Below are 20,712 nucleotides of genomic sequence, written 5' to 3'. Positions count from 1 at the left end.
TTGAAAGATATGCTGCAATACAAACTGGTAAACTACAATATTTTGAAAACTTATGGGATAGTTGGAAAGATATCTTGGCTGCTGATATCTTAATTTTTTTCCCATGTAAGCAAGTAACCACAAAATAATAAATTTCAGTGCTTATTCATGTGTGTGTGTGTGTGTGTGTGTGTGTGTGTGTGTGTGTGTGTGTGTGATTGAATGTCTGTTTTGCATGTCTGTTTCTTTGAAAAAGAAATAAATTATATAAAAAAAAAAAATATCTATAATGTTTTCATACAATTAATATTCAAATACGCAATCCCTCAAGATGTTTTATTCGGTTTACAAATTATTACTTTCATTGGAAATTTGAATCAACTATAAGGGGCACTGTGATGTTGTAAAACGCATGCATTTGATTTGATAAAGTGAGTAAAAGAGTAAAAATAATCCTGTTCATAATGTATGAAATGCGAGAGAAGAAAAAAAAGATGATTTAACATGGTATTATTTACTCTTATTAACTCTTGTCAACCCTCTTTACGGAAAGTAACAAAATGTTTAATCACAATGATTACAATTAATTTGTCCAAGCAATTAAGCTAGAAAATATACGCCCGTTATACAGATGGTGGGTCTGAAATCTAAAGCATTTATGTTGTTCTTTCCAAAACAATGTTTTAAAGATAAAAAAAAAATCACAAAACAGTGATAGCTTGCGGAAAGTTCATTTTTATTTCGTTATGCGTATCTTCTCGTAGTTTTCAATTTTTCCGGGTTTTATGTACGGAGAATAATCCTCACGCGGTTATTAAGATCAAAGAAAAACATAATAATCATTGGATTCCATAGCATCCCGCGGAATGCTTTTAAATTTGAATTTTATTCTTTGTTGATATAAATACAAATTTACACACCAAGTAAAATCAAAATTTACAACAGGGCACCCCTATAAATTATGTGAATAATTAAATTTCAAAAGCGCTTGTTAAGTGCTTCGATTGAATCGCCGTTTAGCGAGAGTGTGCACGTGGTGAAAAAGTACATTTTAGGGTTTGTACATGTAGTTTTAAAAAAAATATATGAAATCATGTTTTATATTCCCAATTTAACAAACGTTCGAATAACACTTAATTTGTTTAACATAATATATGTAGATGAAAAATACAGGTGTAATATAATGTTTTTATTTTTTTCTTCACGATATCGCGCAAATGCGCCATGGGGAAAAACAATTATGCCATACAACGGCAAATTATAATATGAATTTCTTGCTTTATTTTATACATTCATGAATTCTTACTATTTATTATGTTAAATAAATGTATTTTGACATTTTCAAAAAAAAATTATTCCAATCTCCCTATCTTCGTAGTCTACCGAGATCATAACGGAAAATCCCGAGACCTCAGTCTCATTTGTACATCCGATACCTTAATAAAAAATACCTTCAGTCGGGGGGACGACTTTTAAAACGACAGTAGCAGTAATGGATATCGAAAAAAAGTATATTTCAATTTTAAAAATTGTTAAAAGCAGTTACAAAGTCAAACTATTTTAATATTATAAAAATGTTATACAAGTAACTTTACCCTAGTCACAAAAATACTTTACCCTGATCGCAAAATATCGCTTCATCAACTTTACCCTAGTTTAGAGCAAATCTTCGGCACACGTTATCTCTACAAATACGAGCAATTTAAGACAGATTTACGAGTGGACATTCAAAACTAACACCGGCCAACATATACTGCGCAATAGTTGTTAGAATCAACCATAGAAAAGGTGAATACTTGTGCGAAAAAATCTGAAGCGTGCTTCGCTTTCGCTATCTTGGACTAGGATGAAGTGCGTTACCCTTGTCCGTTTCTACACAGCGAATAAAATCTAAACTTTAAATATTATAGTATTACCAAAAATATTTCAGTTAAAAACAAAATCTGTAAAATTTCGTCCGAATTTCCTCTGTTTTGCTAAAAGTCAAACTTTGTCAGAGCCTAATTCCGTAATTTAGTAAAAAAATCGCTTGTTATATCAATAATATTTCATTTCATAAATACCTTTTGTAATTAAAACAAATTTTACTCATGAAATTGAACTTTTTTAACTATCCGGATTTGAGAACTGAAACCCTGAGTTAAGAGTCAGAGGGGGTATATACACCGCCCATATTCAGTAGACATAGTTGAAATCGAGAAAGGATGCAGCCCAAGAAGATACCGATATGCAGCAGCATTTATTATTACCGGTATACCTCAATATGATTATTCTATTATAACTGATTGGTCTAGAAAGTCACGTGACAGGGCGATGTCATAGGAATGAAAAAAGCCGATATGAGCATACGATGTAGACAAATATGATTAAATCAAAAATATTTAATCATTATGATTCTATCTGGGAACCAACTTAACTATCTATGATTTATGAAAGTGAGACAGTTACATGGAAAATCAAACAATCAGGACGTTAATGTTGCGACTGTTGAAAAGTCAAACATTATTAGAAATCAAAGTATTTTGTGTAATCATATGTTGCTTGGTATAATAAAACGTTTATTGCATTAATGTTCAGGGAATATGAAGATTTAAATTCCCCAGAAAAAAACAAATTTCTCTCGGGCAAAGCCCTCGGGAAATATGATTTTTCTTTAGGAAATAAATCTTCATACATGTCTTTCCCTTACCATCATGGAATAAATGTATATTTAAAATTTTGTTCTGAAACAGAAATACTTATACAGGGTATATATATACTAGTATCAAAGCATGGCATATTGAGACTGATAAGTCGTGCAATTATAGTAAAACGTTGCAAGATTACATGAGACACGTTGAACAACAGTCTCATGGTCGCAAAACAGACGCATATATAAACACCAACGATTTATCTTACGATCTTTATAAATCGTGTATCACTCTTGCGAGTACACAAAACGTTGTAAAACGTTCGTACTAATGTTTGTGCGTTGCACTGCGATAATTTGGATCGCGTTCGGTCGCGTCTGAATAGTGTGCATGTCCACTATTCAGAGGAGACTTGATGGGACCAGTAAAACGTATGCAACGAATGCGAGAGCTCGTGCAACGTATGCGAGAGCTCGTGCGAAGCTAAAAAAAATTGATCGCAAAGTGGTGTAAAATGGTCGTGCGCCAATTGTGAAAGGGGCTTAAAAACGTCTTTAAGGCAAAATGAAATGTAATTTAAATTAATATTTTAAGAAGACTTGTTTCAATAAGTATTAGAAGTACACATACATGTAATTATATCTTATTTAATATTCCCCATGATTATCTAAATAAATTTATGCATTGTAGTTGATCATTTTTAAAATGCTATTATTTATTTGTTTTCATCAAACTATTCCCAGGTGGGATAGGGGTCCGAGGGGTATTTTTGGTAATTTTATTATTAACATAAATGAGTTTTTCAAAGGGGGAGGAGGGTCAGGACCCCTCACTTCCACCCCTTCTCTAAATCTTTGCACACATGCACGATGATGTTGGCACACAAACGCAAATCTAAAGCCGGCAACCGCCGAGGGGAGGCGACATAATTTAATTTGTTTGTAATAATTATAAAGACCATACTTTCTATGACATGAATGTTAAGATTATTGATTATTGATTAACTTAAAATTCACCTGCAAACGGTTCAACACCAAATTGTACGTAAAGGGCCGCTCATGTGTATTATGGGATAGGATCTCACCCTTTATGAAAATTATTATTTTCAAAAATTACTGGAAATTGCATGTGGCCTTCATTTTTACTAAAACAGGTACAAAACAGTGTTATTTAGGGGCACTTGCAGCGGGTATTTCTGTCTAATGACAGCTTCTAGTTTTTGTTTGTTTAATTTATATAAAATAAAACTATTTACTTAACAAAATAAAAAACAATCTAACAAAAAGTTCATTGCATAAATGACGTCCAATAGTTGCGGACCCTTCTCTTCTACGTCACAACATCATTGCGCGACCTCGTTTCTGCGTCACCACACCAATGCGCAGGCATCACAACGTTTCCACGTCACTGCCTCACCACGTTTCCACGCCAATACGTCTCCCCGCATCCACGCCACTACATAACTGCATCATCACGTGTCAACGTCGCCAAATCAGCACTTCCGGTTGTTAGTTCGTCCATATCGGACCTTCGTCCATTCCAAGGTCGTAGACTATCCGGAACCTCGTCCGTCCTTGTCCAGCTTTGTCGCAAAAAATGTTTGGACACTCGCATTAGTTGAAATCCTACACCCCAAACCTTGAATGAAAAAGCATACATAAGCACACTACTAAAATGACACCGATAGTGATCCATACAGTTTGTAATAAACAGAGTGTCTACTAGTTTCACATCTTACGAATGGCAAATAATAGTACTATTGCTTTACGCTGTACGAGTATTATTGAAGAACAAAACGTGTCTTCAATTTCACTGTACTATATTATTTGCATATAACATTCCGAACGTTTATTAGCCTGTGAATCAACATAAATTGTGCTCCGTTAGAAACAACTTTTAGGAGAGTAGTGTTGTCTTGAAACTACTAGTAAAGTATAGTTTCTTGCATGACCCAATATATGCCATTTGTTTTTGTGATTTTTTTTTACCAAGTTGATGCTCTCTGCTCTTAGTGCAAATAAAAGCAAGGTTCTGTGTTTTTGTTGCGTTGCCTACCAGCCTAAAGCTAGTAGCCACTTATATCTAGTAAGGAAAAACATCCAAGAACCGAGAGTACCTTATTACCTTATTAATGACATATCTAAGTCGATTAAAAAGTAAAAAAAAATAATTTTAGTTCAAGTTCTCTTCGTACTTTGATGATTTTATTGGCTGCTAGCCTCTACGGGCTAGTGGTTGCCGCAAGTGGCTTCTAGCTTCATCTTTGTGTGATTTCTTTCGTTGTTTGAGATAACAGATCAAATCCACATCGAAGAAAAATTGTTTCAAATTTAGTTTATCCTGCAAGTTAGTTAATACAGACATGAAACTCGAAATGGAAAAAAAAAGCTATTACCATACACGAATTATTAATTTTGTTTTAAAACCCGGCATTTTAATCCTACAACTTCATCTAAAGACTGGAATTCGAACCATATCCAAACATTTTTTTTTATCATGCACAAAATGATCTTTAGTTTGAAGTTTAAAAAAAAAAATTAAACGTTATAGCACTTCAGACTGGTGATTTTAATTTGAACATGCATCTTTACAGTTTACATTTATTGTATTGTGTTTATCTACCGCAAACGGGGTCTTAATGTATATGAGCCAGATATTCGTTCAAAAAACTTTAATAAACTTTTTATTAAATACAAGTTCTATTTTGTTTCTTTTCTAGATCTAAACGACTGTTTTGCACTTACTGAAATTGGTTCTCTAAAAAATACCCAAATGATTGGAATTTGTCAATTGAGATCTCATTCAACTATTGAAAATTGCAAAACTTCCTGCTTGCGTGATTCGAGGTGTTTTGGTGTCGAACACAATGTATATGTATCTACTTGCATGGAATATATCTATAGAACACCAACATCCAGATGTTATTTCTCAAGGGGAGCAACCCATTTTTCGCACAAAGGTAATCACATTGTTAGTAATTTTATCAAATTTTTGTTTAACGTTTCAAACCACGCACCTGTTAGAAAATATGCTTGAAGGTCTCCATTTGAGCTTATTACATATAAAGTAGAAAAACATGCAGAGTTTAATATTCTGACAGTCACATATAGATATATGCAATGAAAGTCAAGATAACACTCATAATGCTCTTTTAGTCTTTTAACCTTTTTACATTACTGATTCTTATCAGATCCTGACATAGTTGAGCTTAATATTGAAATCGTATTGGCTCTCGTGTGGGCTTGTTTGGTTTTTCGGGATGTTTCAAAATGTTTCCGTTTTCACTGTATTTCATATTAACCTGTTTCAATCAGGTCTCGCCAATATACCTTCAATTATCATTTTTCGATAGCCATTAACAATATTTTTTCTTCTGAAATAAAATACTTAATGTTAAACAAATTCAAAATGTGTGTATTTGCCATATATTCCTGATATTAAGTCGAATAATTATAGTTTAAAATGTATGAAATAATACAGAATGGAGGAAACAAGATTGTCAACGAAATAATGTCGACCGCTGCAATCAAAAATCGATAATAACTTTGCACCAAATTATGTAATTTCAAATCACGGTACATGTATTTTCTGTTTTTGTCAGGAATTTCAATTATTGTTTTTTATGTAAACCTAGTTTTTCATGTAAACCTAACGGTTCTAGTACCAGGGTTGATCCAAAAGTAATGTCACACTATGCACCGCGCCTCTCAAAGGTGCTGTATTGTTTAAATGATACTTCATAATTTGCCTTATCAAAATATTACTCATAATTAAAAATAATAAATTTTGTTGACCACTTAACAAGATATTAGTGTTTATAGCATGATATCTACGTGACATCGCCGCGTCACGAATTTACGTATTTTTTAAGGTTTGTATATATAAAAAATAACATGCTTCAAAATTTGAAAACAGTCCCCAAAACACAATAATTTGAATTAGAGATATTATAAACTGTTTCTGTTTTAGACAATTAAGGACCGTTCATTTCGGGTAAATACGCGATGCCTTTTGTCTCTAGATCAAGGAATAAAAAGGCCAGTTAAACGAATAGTGATACAATGCATTATTTGCTTCTATAGATAGAAATCACGAGAAAATGTACTGGAATTCATACATCAACCTAAAATTGAGAGCGAGTGAAAGGGTACCTTTAACGTGGGTCAAATATTTTATAAAAGCATATGTCATGTTAATAAATAAATTAAATAGTTAGAAGACATACGTTATGAAGTAATATAAAGCTAAGTTTTTATGTCATTAGCTATATCATAAGGCTACGTAAACGTTCTTGACTTTATGAAGAGTCCTCGACAAACGATCGCACATTAAATAATCTAATGTACTACTCCAACGATCGCATAAAAGGTAATTATTAACTTAATGAAAAAAAAGATAAAAAATGTAAATAAAGCATCATGGCCAATTTTTATAAAGTACTAAATTAGGAAATTTTACCAGAACGTCAAGGATTTAGAAATGACCTCGCTAGTATTAGGTGACTATCCTTACCTCATGCTCCACAAAATATCTTCAGAAATAATTATCATAATTCATTAAAATTTTCAGATCTGAATTGAAATAGGTAGATATCTCAAAGGACATTTTTGTCAATTCACGATGACTTTGCCAGATTTTATCGCATCTGTGACATTACTTTTGAATCAACTCTCGTAGATAATGTAAATTATTCTTTTGTAAAAAGGAATTTCTATTTTTACGACTTACCTTTTGCGTAGTAATGATACCGTATGAAGCATTCAAAACACTTGTAATTAAAGTTTTGTGTCATGTTAGATCGGTATATAACAATAACCTTACATATATATGATTAAAAGACTCATTTTAATATCTTTCTTTTAAAGCTATCTTTATTTACCATGCAGTTCCATATATGCCGGTTGCTCCAAAACCATTTTATGAGTGGTGTCAAGGTACATAAACATCAAAGTAATCTTTAATATATATATATATATATATATATAATATATATATATATATATATATATATATTTATTTTTTTTATTTTTTTTTTTTATTTTTTTTTTTTATTTTTAAAATTTTTTTTTCAAAGAAATGAAATAGTTTCTTGCAATACTTTTAATCTGACTAGTAACTTATTCGTTCCATCAATCGGGGATAAATTAACCTTAATCCACAGTAGAATAAACGAATTGGACAGGCTTTTAATCTAAAAGCTCAAATGACCGTACTTACATTTTGTCTGCCTGTTCATCCAACTTTTCACGTAAAACGCTAACATTTGTGACATTACATGTACAATGCAAGCGTCCTGATAAGGTATAGATTTAAACCTTGACATTAACCAATACTGCTGCCCCCGGAGGAATTCGACTATCGATTTAAGAATTTATTGCAATAACTTAATTAGTTACATATAAATTCTTTATACTAAGCCATTATTGTTTCTTCCGTTTTATTTCTTTACTTATATATGGTACATAGATCACTGTGCGAAAAAATGGTAAAAATCAGGTTCTCTGTGAAATGCATATGATAATAATCTATATCCGCCGAAATGTTTAAAATTGTAAAGAAATTAGAAACCCATACATCTTTAAGCAGGAAAAAAAGCAAATTTACTCCCGCTAATTATCTTTTATACGGTATCTTGATATTCGATTAAAAATCAAGGGTTTTCTCTATTTTTCCTTATTAATGTTGATTAAACCTCTGGCGTAGTAGAAGAAATACATGAAAAATAATTACATTGGTAAATATGAACAATTGACTTTTCTTCACAGACATTTTTGGGCCCTATGTCTGGAAAACAGTGCCTCGTCTGCTGGATGGGGGGATAGCGGAAGACCCCTCTCAGTCTTTTACCGAACACACGGCTTCCTTGTGTGCAATGAAATGCCAGCTGAGGCAATTATGCCAACTTTTCCAATGCAATACCCTAACAGCGGAATGTGATTTGTACGATGGAATTGGCTTCAGAAGAATCTCAAACGTGACTGGAAACCAATTCTTTCAGAAGATGCCAACCAGTAAGTTTGTTTCAACACGTACATATAAAGTTGTTACATCTCTTTGCTTCAACGGGCTTTTAATGATGATGATGATGATGATGATGATGATGACGACGATGATACATTTCCTTTATAAAGCAGTGTATTTTTGGTGCAGTGATTGAATTTCTCTAATTAAGGTTGTGAGACCGGTCGAGACGAATGGTTCCCAGAGTATCAAAATTGTATTTGGATACCAATGTACGCTTATCCATATGAAGAGGCAAAAAACAAATGTGAGGCTGTTGGGAAAGTCATGATGGGAACCGAAAATTACCAAAAGGTTATGCACCTAATGAATGTCACCAACGCAAGTAAGATGGTTGTTAAAATAAAAAAAGGATCATGCAATATATTTCTGTTTGTCGTACCATCACGGGCATTTTATCATATTGTCAAAATCATCAATTTTAGAAAGTACTCACGTATATTCCCGACACCTTGGAAACAACACATACCAGTGGATTGATGGAACCATGATCCCTGCCTCACAATGGTGCCCTGGTCAGCCAGCAGAAAACACCGGCTGTTTAGGAGTTCAAAACGACCTAGATAGCGCGTGCCCACAAGGTGGACTATACGAAATCCCCTGCTCCTTCTCTAATCGTTTCTTCTGTGTGGAGAAGAACAAGAATACTGTAAGAAGATGGGTGGATAAGGCGTGAAAAATGCCCATACGCGATCGGACAGGCTACTGAAAAATTAAAGTATCAATAAATCTAATGGGTTTTTTAAATCATTTAAAACAATATATATTTAACGAATCATTGATTTTTAACCTATAGGTATGTTCAATACTTGGAATATGTTGACTCAAACAGGCGTATACGTATCAAAACCTGCAAATACTGTCATTTTTTAGAACTATAAGGCATTTTCTTTTATAGAGTGGGTCTGTGCTCCATATTTTTCTCATAGTCTAATTAAGGTCTATTGGAAAACAAACCGATTTCAATCAACAAAAACGTGGAGAGATGACCCACTATACATTAAAAATATCATTTTGTATTCCAACAACTGAACGTTTTGAAAAAATAATACAAGTCCGATAGTTCGTGACCTTAGTCACACACAATATTTAAAAAGCCCACTTTGTTGTGTCTGAAATGGCTCAGTGGTTAGAGTACCTGGCATAAGCTAACCTTATGTATTTAGGGTTTTTATGTTACGGGTTCGATACTACCAATATTTCCGACAATATTTTTTTTCTTATTTATTGTTAATTATATAAAAAACTGACTATAGTTAGAAATTTTGCTTTTGCAAAGTTGTATTATAATATATTTGAATAGATTTAATTGGGGAAAAATAAATTTAAAATTGTATTTCACTACTAAACCGAATGGGCATTTGCGCCATCTTATTCCCCCATCTTCTTTTCTAATTCTACACAAGTAATTAAAATCCGGGTAAAATATCAAGCTTCGCGATTTAAAAGCTCGTTTATTTAATTTTTTCCGGCTGTTAAATAGATAAAGTTCGGCGCTCGTATATTTGCGTATATATTTACATTTTCCATTGTCTTTGCCTGTTATAACACTACGTATCGATTTTATACTATATAACCCATAACCTCAAATGATGTAAAATTGTGGCGCCAACGGGGTTTGCTTATTTATATTTAAGTATTTAATCGTACAATGGCTTAAAATGATTTAAATGTAAGTAATAAGGAATCATTCTTTGAATATTATAAGGTGATAATTTCGGTCCAGGCGTGAACAAATCTATTATAAAGCCCTTCGGGCTTTATTGGATTAATATTTGATCACGCCCTGACCGAAATTATCACCTCATAATACTCAAAGAATGAATCCTTCTTCCTTAAGTCAGTACCTGCTAAGAATAAAGAATTTACAGAATACAAAAGATTCCTGAAATCGAAAGAAAAAAACACCTTATGATAATAAATCAAATTATTGTGAATATTCATATCCATACTTCTATTTAGAAAAATATGTACTTGATTTTTTGTGCTTTAATATTGGTAAATTGAGATATAATTTACTTTTGTTTAATAAAGTATAAACATCTTCCTTGACTAAATATTAATTAATTCTCGTCAAATATAACTCAAGAAAGTTCTAAATAGAAACTTCAATAATCATACTTTATAATCTCCTTGGTTGTTTGCTTCCGCTAGATGCTAAGTAAAGGGAGTGAATCTACTTTTAATATTTTAATATGAGGTGTGAGTTTGTGGAGGAGGGGGTGTAATTGGACGCTATATATATATATATATATATATATATATATATATATATATATATATATATATATATATATATATATATATATATATATATATATATAAAAGAAGCACTAACAAACCAATAACACTCGTTATCTATAGTGTCGGATCAAAAGATACACGGTTATAAGATGAGATATAAAAAAGCACTAAAAATAACCAACGACACGAACAATAAAGTAAAATATTGTCAAATTTTCGGGACAACCCGTCCCTTCTTCAGGACAATAAAATAATATATAAAAACTAAAGAATGTATAAACACCGGATCGAAACGTGGCAGCTACATCTTTGTATTAAAGATTTCAAGCCCGAAAAAGAAAAATCTCGTCCGACGCAGCGGACGGTCTGTGAAGAAGTGCTGAAAGATAACGCGAACGAATTAATTTGCTAATTGGGGGGTTGATATATATATATAAATATATGAATATATATATATATATATATATATATATATATATATATATATATATATATATATATATATATATATATATATATATGATTAAATTATTCTGACCAAACAATTTTAGCCCATGTGTGAAAAGTGTTCTGGTAGAAATAATTAAAAAAACAAAACAAAGATCATATGGTTTTGACAAAAATTCTTAACATGTTTTCTCAAATCATGTCCATTTAGTTTAACCCGTGCACGTACGGGTGTATAACTCTAGTTGCAACGCCATTTTGATTGGCTGTTCAAACTTATCTACACCGTAATAACATAACTGGCTTACACGTCGCACATGCAAAGCATATAAATCCCAATACACAAATAAATTGGTTACAAAAAGCGTCATTTCTTTAAAAATAAATAAGTTTTTAAAGAAAAATTAAATCATAAGGGATGAATCTAATGTCTACCCTTATATGAGAGTAACATAACTGAAGACCCATTCCTTTAATATATTATAATTGGCACGAGTAATAAATATCAATAAATCATGCAAACAGGACGATCAGTAATTATACCCCCATGCAATCAGTTTCTAGGGGTATAGTGTTTTGACTGAACGGATTTTCTGAAACTTTGAAGGTATTTAAGACACAAGGTGTAAGTGTGCATGCATATTACCAGGAAATTTCAAATTCAATTATTTTTGTTAGGATTTTGTGTTCTTCTGAACTTAAAAATTTGGCCATTAATTGAAGATAGTAATGGATTGTTTGTACGCGCAACTCCTCCAAAACCGCTGCAATTTTTCTGAATTTTGTAGGCATTTAGGACAGAATGTGTAAATATTCATATAATAGGTAAATTTCAATTATATTTTTTTTCTGTGAATTAATTTTCATTTTTTTAAATTAAGAATTTTGTCATACATTGCATTAAGTAATGAACGCTTTGTCAGCGCAACTACTCTTAAACCACATCATTGAATTTTGTGAATCCATGTCGTATATTAACCACGTAATGTGTAGATGTGCATAAAACTAGGAAATTCCTATTCAATTAAATTTCCTACGAGTTTTGGAAGTTTTGAATTTAGAACTGTATTGTTGTTAAAGACAAGAGCACGTTTTTTTAAAAAAATCCATTGATTTGTGTACTTAATGGATACCCTACCACTCATTATGTACTGCGTAGTCGAGTAATAGGGGAGAGTTAGCTTTCTCAATTTTATTGATATTTAGTAATGATTGTGTCAGACCCTTTTATGTATATTTTTAACAGATGTGTATCGTGTAAGAACGTCATGTGTTTATGTTGTTATTGCTTTTGTTTTTACATTTTGCTACTATTTAATTCATCAATGGGTTTTAACCTAACCACCAAACTCTTTTTTATGTAAAAACGAAGGCATTTAGCTCACCTGAGCCAAAGGTTTAAGTGAACATGTCCGATAAAAGAAACATATAATTTGTGTGTAGCTGTTTTCAGAATTGTAGTGAATGACATTTTAATTTGTTCAGTTAAAGAGAAATAAAGAGGTAATCAAATAATTTAATAGGGTGGGATGCTAACAATTGTTCATTACAGTTGGATGGTGCTATAAAGTTTTTCTCAATGTTTTGAAGAACCTAATAATCGTTAATATCCATAGTTTAACATAACCTTTGTAATGAATGTTAAATTTCAGTAAGTTCAAATCATTATTACAAGGGTCAAAAATAGGTTTAAAGCCATTATAAAAATAAAAGGAAACCAAATTTTGAATTATTTGTCTGAAGAACATGAAAAAGAAACTATACTGTAGAATCCGACTGACGAAGAATCTTGCCTCTTTGGTTCAGATAGGGACTTAGTATGGGGAGGAGGAGGTTAATTTAGTTTTCTTTTTTTTCTATAACCACATAGTCTATTTCAACCAAACATGATTAAAAACATCATTATGTGAAGGCGAATTTAGATTTTGAAATGAAAGGATTACACTTTTTTTTCTTCAAAAGAACGATAATCAGATTACTGTGATAATACATGTAATGGGGAGGATATATATCTATATATCTATTTATATAGATAAATGAGTTTATTTCAATGTTGGTATTATATATATATATATATATATATATATATATATATATATATATATATATATATATATATATATATATATGTATGTTTCATCGTGTATGGAGAACTACAATATGTGTGGCAAAATAACCTCTGGTTGATAAAGTGACTTGTTGTTTTATTTTTCGACGATTGATAGCGTTTGGCAAATTTGCTCTCTGAAAATTGAAACTTTTAGAAGTTCAGAAACTGAAATTGTGCTTCAAATGTTAGTTTTGTAATCTTTTTTGAATTCTAGAAACCTGTTTAAACTTACAATCATAATCGACAAGATTTTATCGTTAGACACCCAATTTCATTGTTTAATTCCTTCGTTTAGTGAATTATTAAGTAGCTAAGTAGTCTTCATTTAAAAATGTAATCCTTATCTTTGTCGAGATAGATATGTTTATATTCAATATGATATTTACTTAGTGTTGTCTTGTTGCAATTAAGGAGGACGACATGGGTTTTCGTAGGTTAAACATCAATAGAAAAATGTCAGTGTCTAAGATATATAGAAATAACTGTCAGAAGTTGGTACTTACGTCGTTCATACACCACAAAACAAAATCAAAGACAAGGTATTATTGCATAGGTAAATATATGTATATCGAAGCAAAATTTAAAACCATAACTTCTAGACCAATCGAAATCGTATTATAGGATTATAAGCTTTATCTACAAAGAGATACAAAACCATGTTGTCTTTAGGTGTTTTATTTTTATTTTATTTTTTACAAAATACGGATTTCAAAACAAAACTTGTTCTATGATTTTAATGGGGTTGTATTGAAACTACAATATAAAACAAATGCTGAGGATTCATGCACAGAAATAAACAAAACATCTCCAATCGTGAGTTGTATTTTTCAACAATTCCAATGACAATATCTGTGGCCATTCAAAAAGAGCTTTAAAATACTTGCACGTACGTTGTTAAATTTCTCTTTACTGTGTAATTGCTTTACAGTGAAAACCCAGGTCGACTATCTTGAAATAAGACAGTGTTCCAATATTTTGTTTTGTTATACTTTCATGTTAAATACTGAAATCTGATTGGTTAAGACGCAGTTAATAATATTTACTATTACCCTCAGCGTTAGCAACGCACTTGGCAACGGGTAACATTAAAAAATGTTACATGCGCGAAAATTATGCGCGTACGGTTCGCTGTAGAATTCACGCTATTCCTATATAAAAGCAGTAAAATTTTCTTAAAAATTTTAAAAAAGACATTCAGTATAACAAAATAAATAGTGCCTGTTTGGGAGGATAACAGTTGAAATTGACACCCCTCGAAAACCATTGTCAACCTCCGCTTCGCGTCGGTTGACAATGGTTTTCTCGGGGTGTCAATTTCAACTGTTACCCTCCCAAACAGGCACTATTTATATAATAACATGAAGGACATTTTGTATTGTGTTATTGTTTGTTTAATTATTAATAAATGTTCTGTTTCGTATGATGTGTCTTCTTTACGTGTCAGCAAAACATACAACAGTGAAACCAGGGAAGGTCCACACTGGAAAGCATACCTCAAGATAAAAGTACAAGTACATCTTAAAACATCATGCCAATTTTTAATTACTGTTGTTATCCTACATTTCTTATACAAACATAATGAAAATTGATTGCGTTTGAATACAGAGTAGGGAAAATTAGAAACAAAATTTGTACAGTAATAAACCGTTTCTTATTCGTGTTCCTGTTTCGAAAAAGGAAGTCTGAATAGAAAAAAACATTTGGAAGGAAAGTACAAAACGGAAGATCTATCCAAGAGTATAAGTAACATAAACTGCCGTCTGGTTGGAATATAAATGTCTGTAGAATCAAATGCAGTAAAAGACACAACTGACAAGAGACCTTACAACTAATAAAATGTCAAAATTATGAAAATGCCTCTCTGTGTAATTATAACAAGGGTTATTTTAACGTAGAAAACTGTTAATGCTACAATTAACTACTTTAATACGAAAAATAAATGAAAAACTACAATTAATTTTTACACTTAAACACGTTTCACAAATCAGCTTGTCAACCATCTCAAAAAGCCATAAACCGAAATACAAACTCAAAGGAGCAACACGGACCTCCAAAAAGATAGAGGTAGGATCAGGTGTCTAGGAGGAGTGAGCATCCTCTGCTGACCGGTCACACCCGCCGTGTGCTCTTTGTCGTAATCGAAAAAACATAACCCGGAAAGGTCTGTAGACAATTAGGTGATTAATTATGGTCTAACAATTAGTATGATAAACGTCAGTCAGCATGTGACCCAGTGGAAGACAAGGTCGTTGTATGGACCATAGAACTTACGGAAAGATGACTTCAAACGAGACTGTTTATAGTCCTGTTTTATCAACTTGTTTGTCAGTAGCTTGCCTCGCCTTAGAAACTGTTCATACGAGGAGCATGCCCTTGTGTATCGAAAAAACTGAGAGACAAAAACACCATATGCAGGTGATGAAGGTATAGTGCTACCTAAGTAAGGAAAGTTGACTATTGAAAAATTAAAGTCATCGCGTTTATCATAAAGTGTTATTGTTAGGTTACCATCAATGTCCATTTCCAGTAATTGTTAATTGATAATACGTCGTTGATATACCTAAATGTTGAGTTGAAGGCCACAGCGAGTGGTTTTTTTTTCACGTACAAGTCACGTACTAATATATATATATATATATTTATATATATATATATATATATATATATATATATATATATATATATATAAGCACAAACATTGCAATAACTCTCAAATTGACATATACCTGCCCATAGTGAATGATACAGAGATATGTATAAAGCACAGAGAAATTCACTTTTGTTGGAGCTCCACCTTCCGCCCCGACCGAGGCTTGAACTCACGACCTCTGGAACCCATTCTCCTAGCAGTGAGCGGCCACCGCACTCCCCACTAGGCCATCTAGGCAAGAAACAAATCTTGCTTTCGATGACGAATGGTTCAAAGCTCACAATTTATAAATGCGTGCACTCACTACACGATAATACTGTATTCCAAAATGAGCCTGTAGAAAAGACTGCGTGTTACAAAAAAAAATTCTGAAAGTGTCCAATCAGCCACTTCCAAAATCTGATTAAAAGAAACTTAGCCTTCTTAGTGGAAGAGTCATAATTTTTTATTAAGTTTGGGGTCCTGTTTAGTGTTTTATCCTTTATGAGGCTTGACGACTGCACGATCCAAGGGGTCGCTCACCTCATTCCTAAAACCTTTTGTGACTTCCACTATAACGGTGCGTAAAAATTAATAAATGAGATATTCTGGCGCGAAGACCTTTTTAGAATTGATTATTCCATGGAGGTTGGATGGGTATAAAATCAATTTTATCGTTGAAAGTTTTGAATTTGTTAACAATGCTATGATATCGAATGTTTTAGAAACGATTTATATAAATCTAACATACAGTCATTTTTTTTTATAATCGGCTGAAGTGTGAGTGTGTACATTTAGTACAAGACGCATCCTTACATCCTATTTAGGACGAATGAAATCGTCCAGCAGATATAGAGATCTGAAACAATTTAAAACTTCTTGTTAACTTTCCAGCCTATGTCAAACTAAATTATTGATTATGTTTATTAATGATAATTCAACATCAATTAGTAATTAACGATATACAGTCTACCACACTAGTACACGATTGCCCTCCAGCAATGATACCTATTTTTAAACCAGTGTTACACACGTGCTTGCATGTGGCAGAAGACAAACTGGAACTCAATGTTCATTATCAGTTACCGATATAATATCTTTGGAAATGTATTTCTCCTTTACTAAGTAGTGACTGATAATTGTGAAAACCAGAGAGTAATGCATGATCTGCGCATAAGAACTGTTTGATACAATATTTCTTTTTTCCAACATGCTTTTGGTATTTGATAATAACAAAATATGCTTGACTTCTTATGGGAAATTACTTTTTTTCTACCCCCTTTTCAATTAAAAAATCCCCAAACCAAACCAACAAAATTGATTCTGATAGATATTATTAAAATAAACCTCCAAAACAATAAGGTTGTAAGCCTTATTCGGGAATATATTTACACAACATATCAATAATATATCAATTAACGTTAATGTATTTGGCGCGAGAGCAATTGTATTTCACTCACAAAGAACTCATCATGAAACAAACTCCTATGTATATCAAAAGCATTTGTCATTTTATCTATACATCTAACATTGTATTATGGCAAGTTTTCAATTGTTAAAGTTATCAATTTTGTACTACGTCAAAAGTATGACGCAGCTGCAACGGACGACCTAGTCTTGATTTACGACAAACCCAGGCTTTCCAATACATTACTCCTTATTGTGACTGATTTATTATGATTATGTCGTCTAGAAAAAACGACTAGACAAATATCCGTTTTTCTCAAGCAACTGATTGGGACCTTCATCATATTTGTAAAAACAAGGGGCGCTACTAATATTCCAAATGGAGGACATGAAGATTCGTTAATTTCTTTTTTTCATGTGAATTGGTATCATGAAATATTCAAATTTAACAATCCAATTTCTCTCCTATGTTATATCCTAAACTAAATGAATGCCTTCTATCTTAGAATGTTAGAACATGTATTTCAGAAACCCGTTTAATTCCTTTAATTTCACAACAGAGTATTGCATCCTCCTTTTTTCTGGACCAGAAATAGATCGTTGATCTTTTACTACCTTTATCACTCTTTTTTTTTCTAACAATGATTTTATTTCTTGATCGATTAGATCTGTTTTGATCTGATTGAATGATAGTTGAAGGGGGGTTGAAATGGGGTTTGAACAAAGTTTAAAGATAAGCCTTGAAGTACTTGCAATACCCACTGGTCTCTCGTAACAAATTTCAGATTCTGGTTAAAAATTTTTCTCTCTGGACCTTCATCATATTTGTAAAAACAAGGGGCGCTACTCATATTCCAAATGGAAGACATATAGATTCGTTAATTTTTTCTTTCCATGTGAATTGATATCGTCAAATATGCATATTTAACAATCCATTTTCTCTCCTGGGTTATATCCTAAACTAAATGAATGCCTTCTTTCTTAGAATGTTGGTGCATGTATTTCAGAAACCCGTTTAATCCCTTTAATTTCACAACAGGGTGTTACATCTTCCTTTTTTCTGGACCAGTTAAAGAAACCCTTTTGATCATTTACTACCTTTATTACCCTTTGTTTTCTAACAATGATTTTATTTCTTGATCGATTAGATCTGTTTTGATCTGATTGAATGATGATGAAGGAGGGTTGAAATGGGTTTTAACAAAGTTTAAAGATAAGCCTTGAAGTACTTGCAATACCCATTGGTCTCTCGTAACAAATTTCAGATTCTGGTTAAAAAATTTTCTCTCTGCGATTGGCACTGATAATTGTTCTGGATTTTGAGAAAATAAACAAGATCTTCTTACTTGTATTAGTTCTTGATCGTTCTTGTCTGGTTCTGATCTCGTGTTTTTTAAGCTTATGTGAAACTTTTGACCAAAATAAACATATTTTACATGTACCTGTTTGCGTTGAGGAATCATCTCATACATTTCTTTGTAATCTTTGCCATCATTGGTCAAAATCGTACGAAAGTTTTTGTCAAACAGATGCTAATATCAACTAAATCTACACAGTCTAGTATGATTCTACTCAGAATACCCTTTCTCAAGTCCAAGTTCAGTTTATTCGCTCAAACCAAATAACAATTACACTTGTGTAAAAGCATCTTCAAGTCGTGTCAATCAAAATTTGTCAAAGTAATGAATCCCGAGAATAAAATGAGAACACAATGGAAGGTTGACGTTTTCTAAAAGATTAACCGTGCGCTAAAATTGACTCCGAAATCTGAAGTGAATTGTTTCCTACATTGTTTGGTTTCTTATTTGTATTCTTATGAAGCAGAATTTATTCAAAAACTTGTACGTGAAAAAAATAAAATCACTCGCTGTGGCCTTCAACTCAACAGTCAGGTATATCGACGACGTATTATCAATTAACAATTGTTATTTCCATACTTACGTCGACTCGATATATCCCAGTGAACTTGAAATAAAAGATACCACAGAGTCTGCGTCATCTTTTTCATATTTGGATATCTTACTGGAAATGGACATTGATGGTAACCTAACAACAAATCTTTATGATAAACGCGATGACTTCAATTTTTCTATAGTCAACTTTCCTTATTTATGTAGCATTATACCTTCATGAACTGCATATGGTGTTTTTGTGTCTCGGTTAATTCTATACGCAAGGGTATGCTCTTCGTATGAACAGTTTCTAAGGGGAGGCAAGCTACTGACAAACACGTTGATAACACAGGACTATCAACAGTCTCGTTTGAATTCATATTTTCCTAAGTTCTATGGTCGATACAACGAACTTGTCAGCAAATACAATCTTCCACTGGGTCGCATGGCTGACGTTTTTGATACTAATTGTTAGACCATAATTAATCACCTAATTGTCTACGGACTTTTCCGGGGCGCTTTCGATTACGACAAAGAGCACACGGCGGGTGTGACCGGTCAGCAGAGGATGCTCACTACTCCTAGGTACCTAATCCTACCTCTATCTTTTCGGAGGTCCGTGTTGCTCTTCTTTGAATTTGTATTTAGTTTTTTGGAGCTTTGAGCTGGTTGACGGTTTTTATTGTCATTTTTTCATTCACATGCATGATTTTAAGGGGGTATGGGACAATTCCATGTTGTGACGTATTGGTTATCAAAATAAACACTAAAACAAAATGTAATTATATAAGTACACGTAGTTTCTTTTTTTCAATTTTGTCACCTAGCAGCGTAGCGCAGTGGTTTAGAGGATTTACTATGAATCTGTAAGTCCTGATTTCGAATCCCGCAGGTTTTTTTTTTTTTTTTTTTGTTTTTTTTACAAATTTTACCTCTCCAAATATTTTCAAAAGTTATTTTTGGGGTTAAATACCATAAAATTTGAAAAAATCTAAGTACTGAAAGTATTTCAGTTATAATGTACTTTAATCCACATTAGTATCAACAGATGTCACATACCACCTTACGGTCTTTCTACCTAAACATATAGATCCCTCGACCAATCACAGCTCTTCTCTTTGAGAATCTCTAAGAGATTAAGAGGTCTGGATGGATTGCCGCAGCCATTTTCGGGCTAAAATCTAAATTAGATCTAGTATTTAGTTAGTCGATTATTAAGCTTGTTTAAATGAGCTTCAAGATTGAAAAAAATAAAAAGGAATGAGTGATTGGATTGAGAATTGATAAATTTAAACCAATGATTTTTCTTCGAAGTCTGGAAAATAGTGCCACGCCTCTTGGATGGTGGGATAG

General features: G+C 32.4%; 1 protein-coding gene across 1 annotated transcript in view; it reads left to right on the top strand.

Moving 5' to 3' along the window:
- The window catches only part of LOC128181239 (uncharacterized), a 48,834-nt gene extending 37,998 nt beyond the window's left edge, over positions 1 to 10,836 (top strand). The window contains exons 5-9 of the mRNA XM_052849551.1: positions 5,329 to 5,568; positions 7,475 to 7,543; positions 8,375 to 8,620; positions 8,782 to 8,955; positions 9,056 to 10,836. Of these exons, the coding sequence (XP_052705511.1) occupies positions 5,329 to 5,568; positions 7,475 to 7,543; positions 8,375 to 8,620; positions 8,782 to 8,955; positions 9,056 to 9,306 (980 nt within the window). The 3' untranslated portion in view covers positions 9,307 to 10,836. The remainder of the gene's footprint in view (positions 1 to 5,328; positions 5,569 to 7,474; positions 7,544 to 8,374; positions 8,621 to 8,781; positions 8,956 to 9,055) is intronic.
- The last annotated feature ends 9,876 nt before the right edge of the window (positions 10,837 to 20,712 follow it).

This window comes from Crassostrea angulata, chromosome 4 (genome assembly GCF_025612915.1).
Source record: "Crassostrea angulata isolate pt1a10 chromosome 4, ASM2561291v2, whole genome shotgun sequence".
NCBI lineage: Eukaryota > Metazoa > Mollusca > Bivalvia > Ostreida > Ostreidae > Magallana > Magallana angulata.
This window is presented reverse-complemented; position numbering and strand designations above follow the sequence as displayed.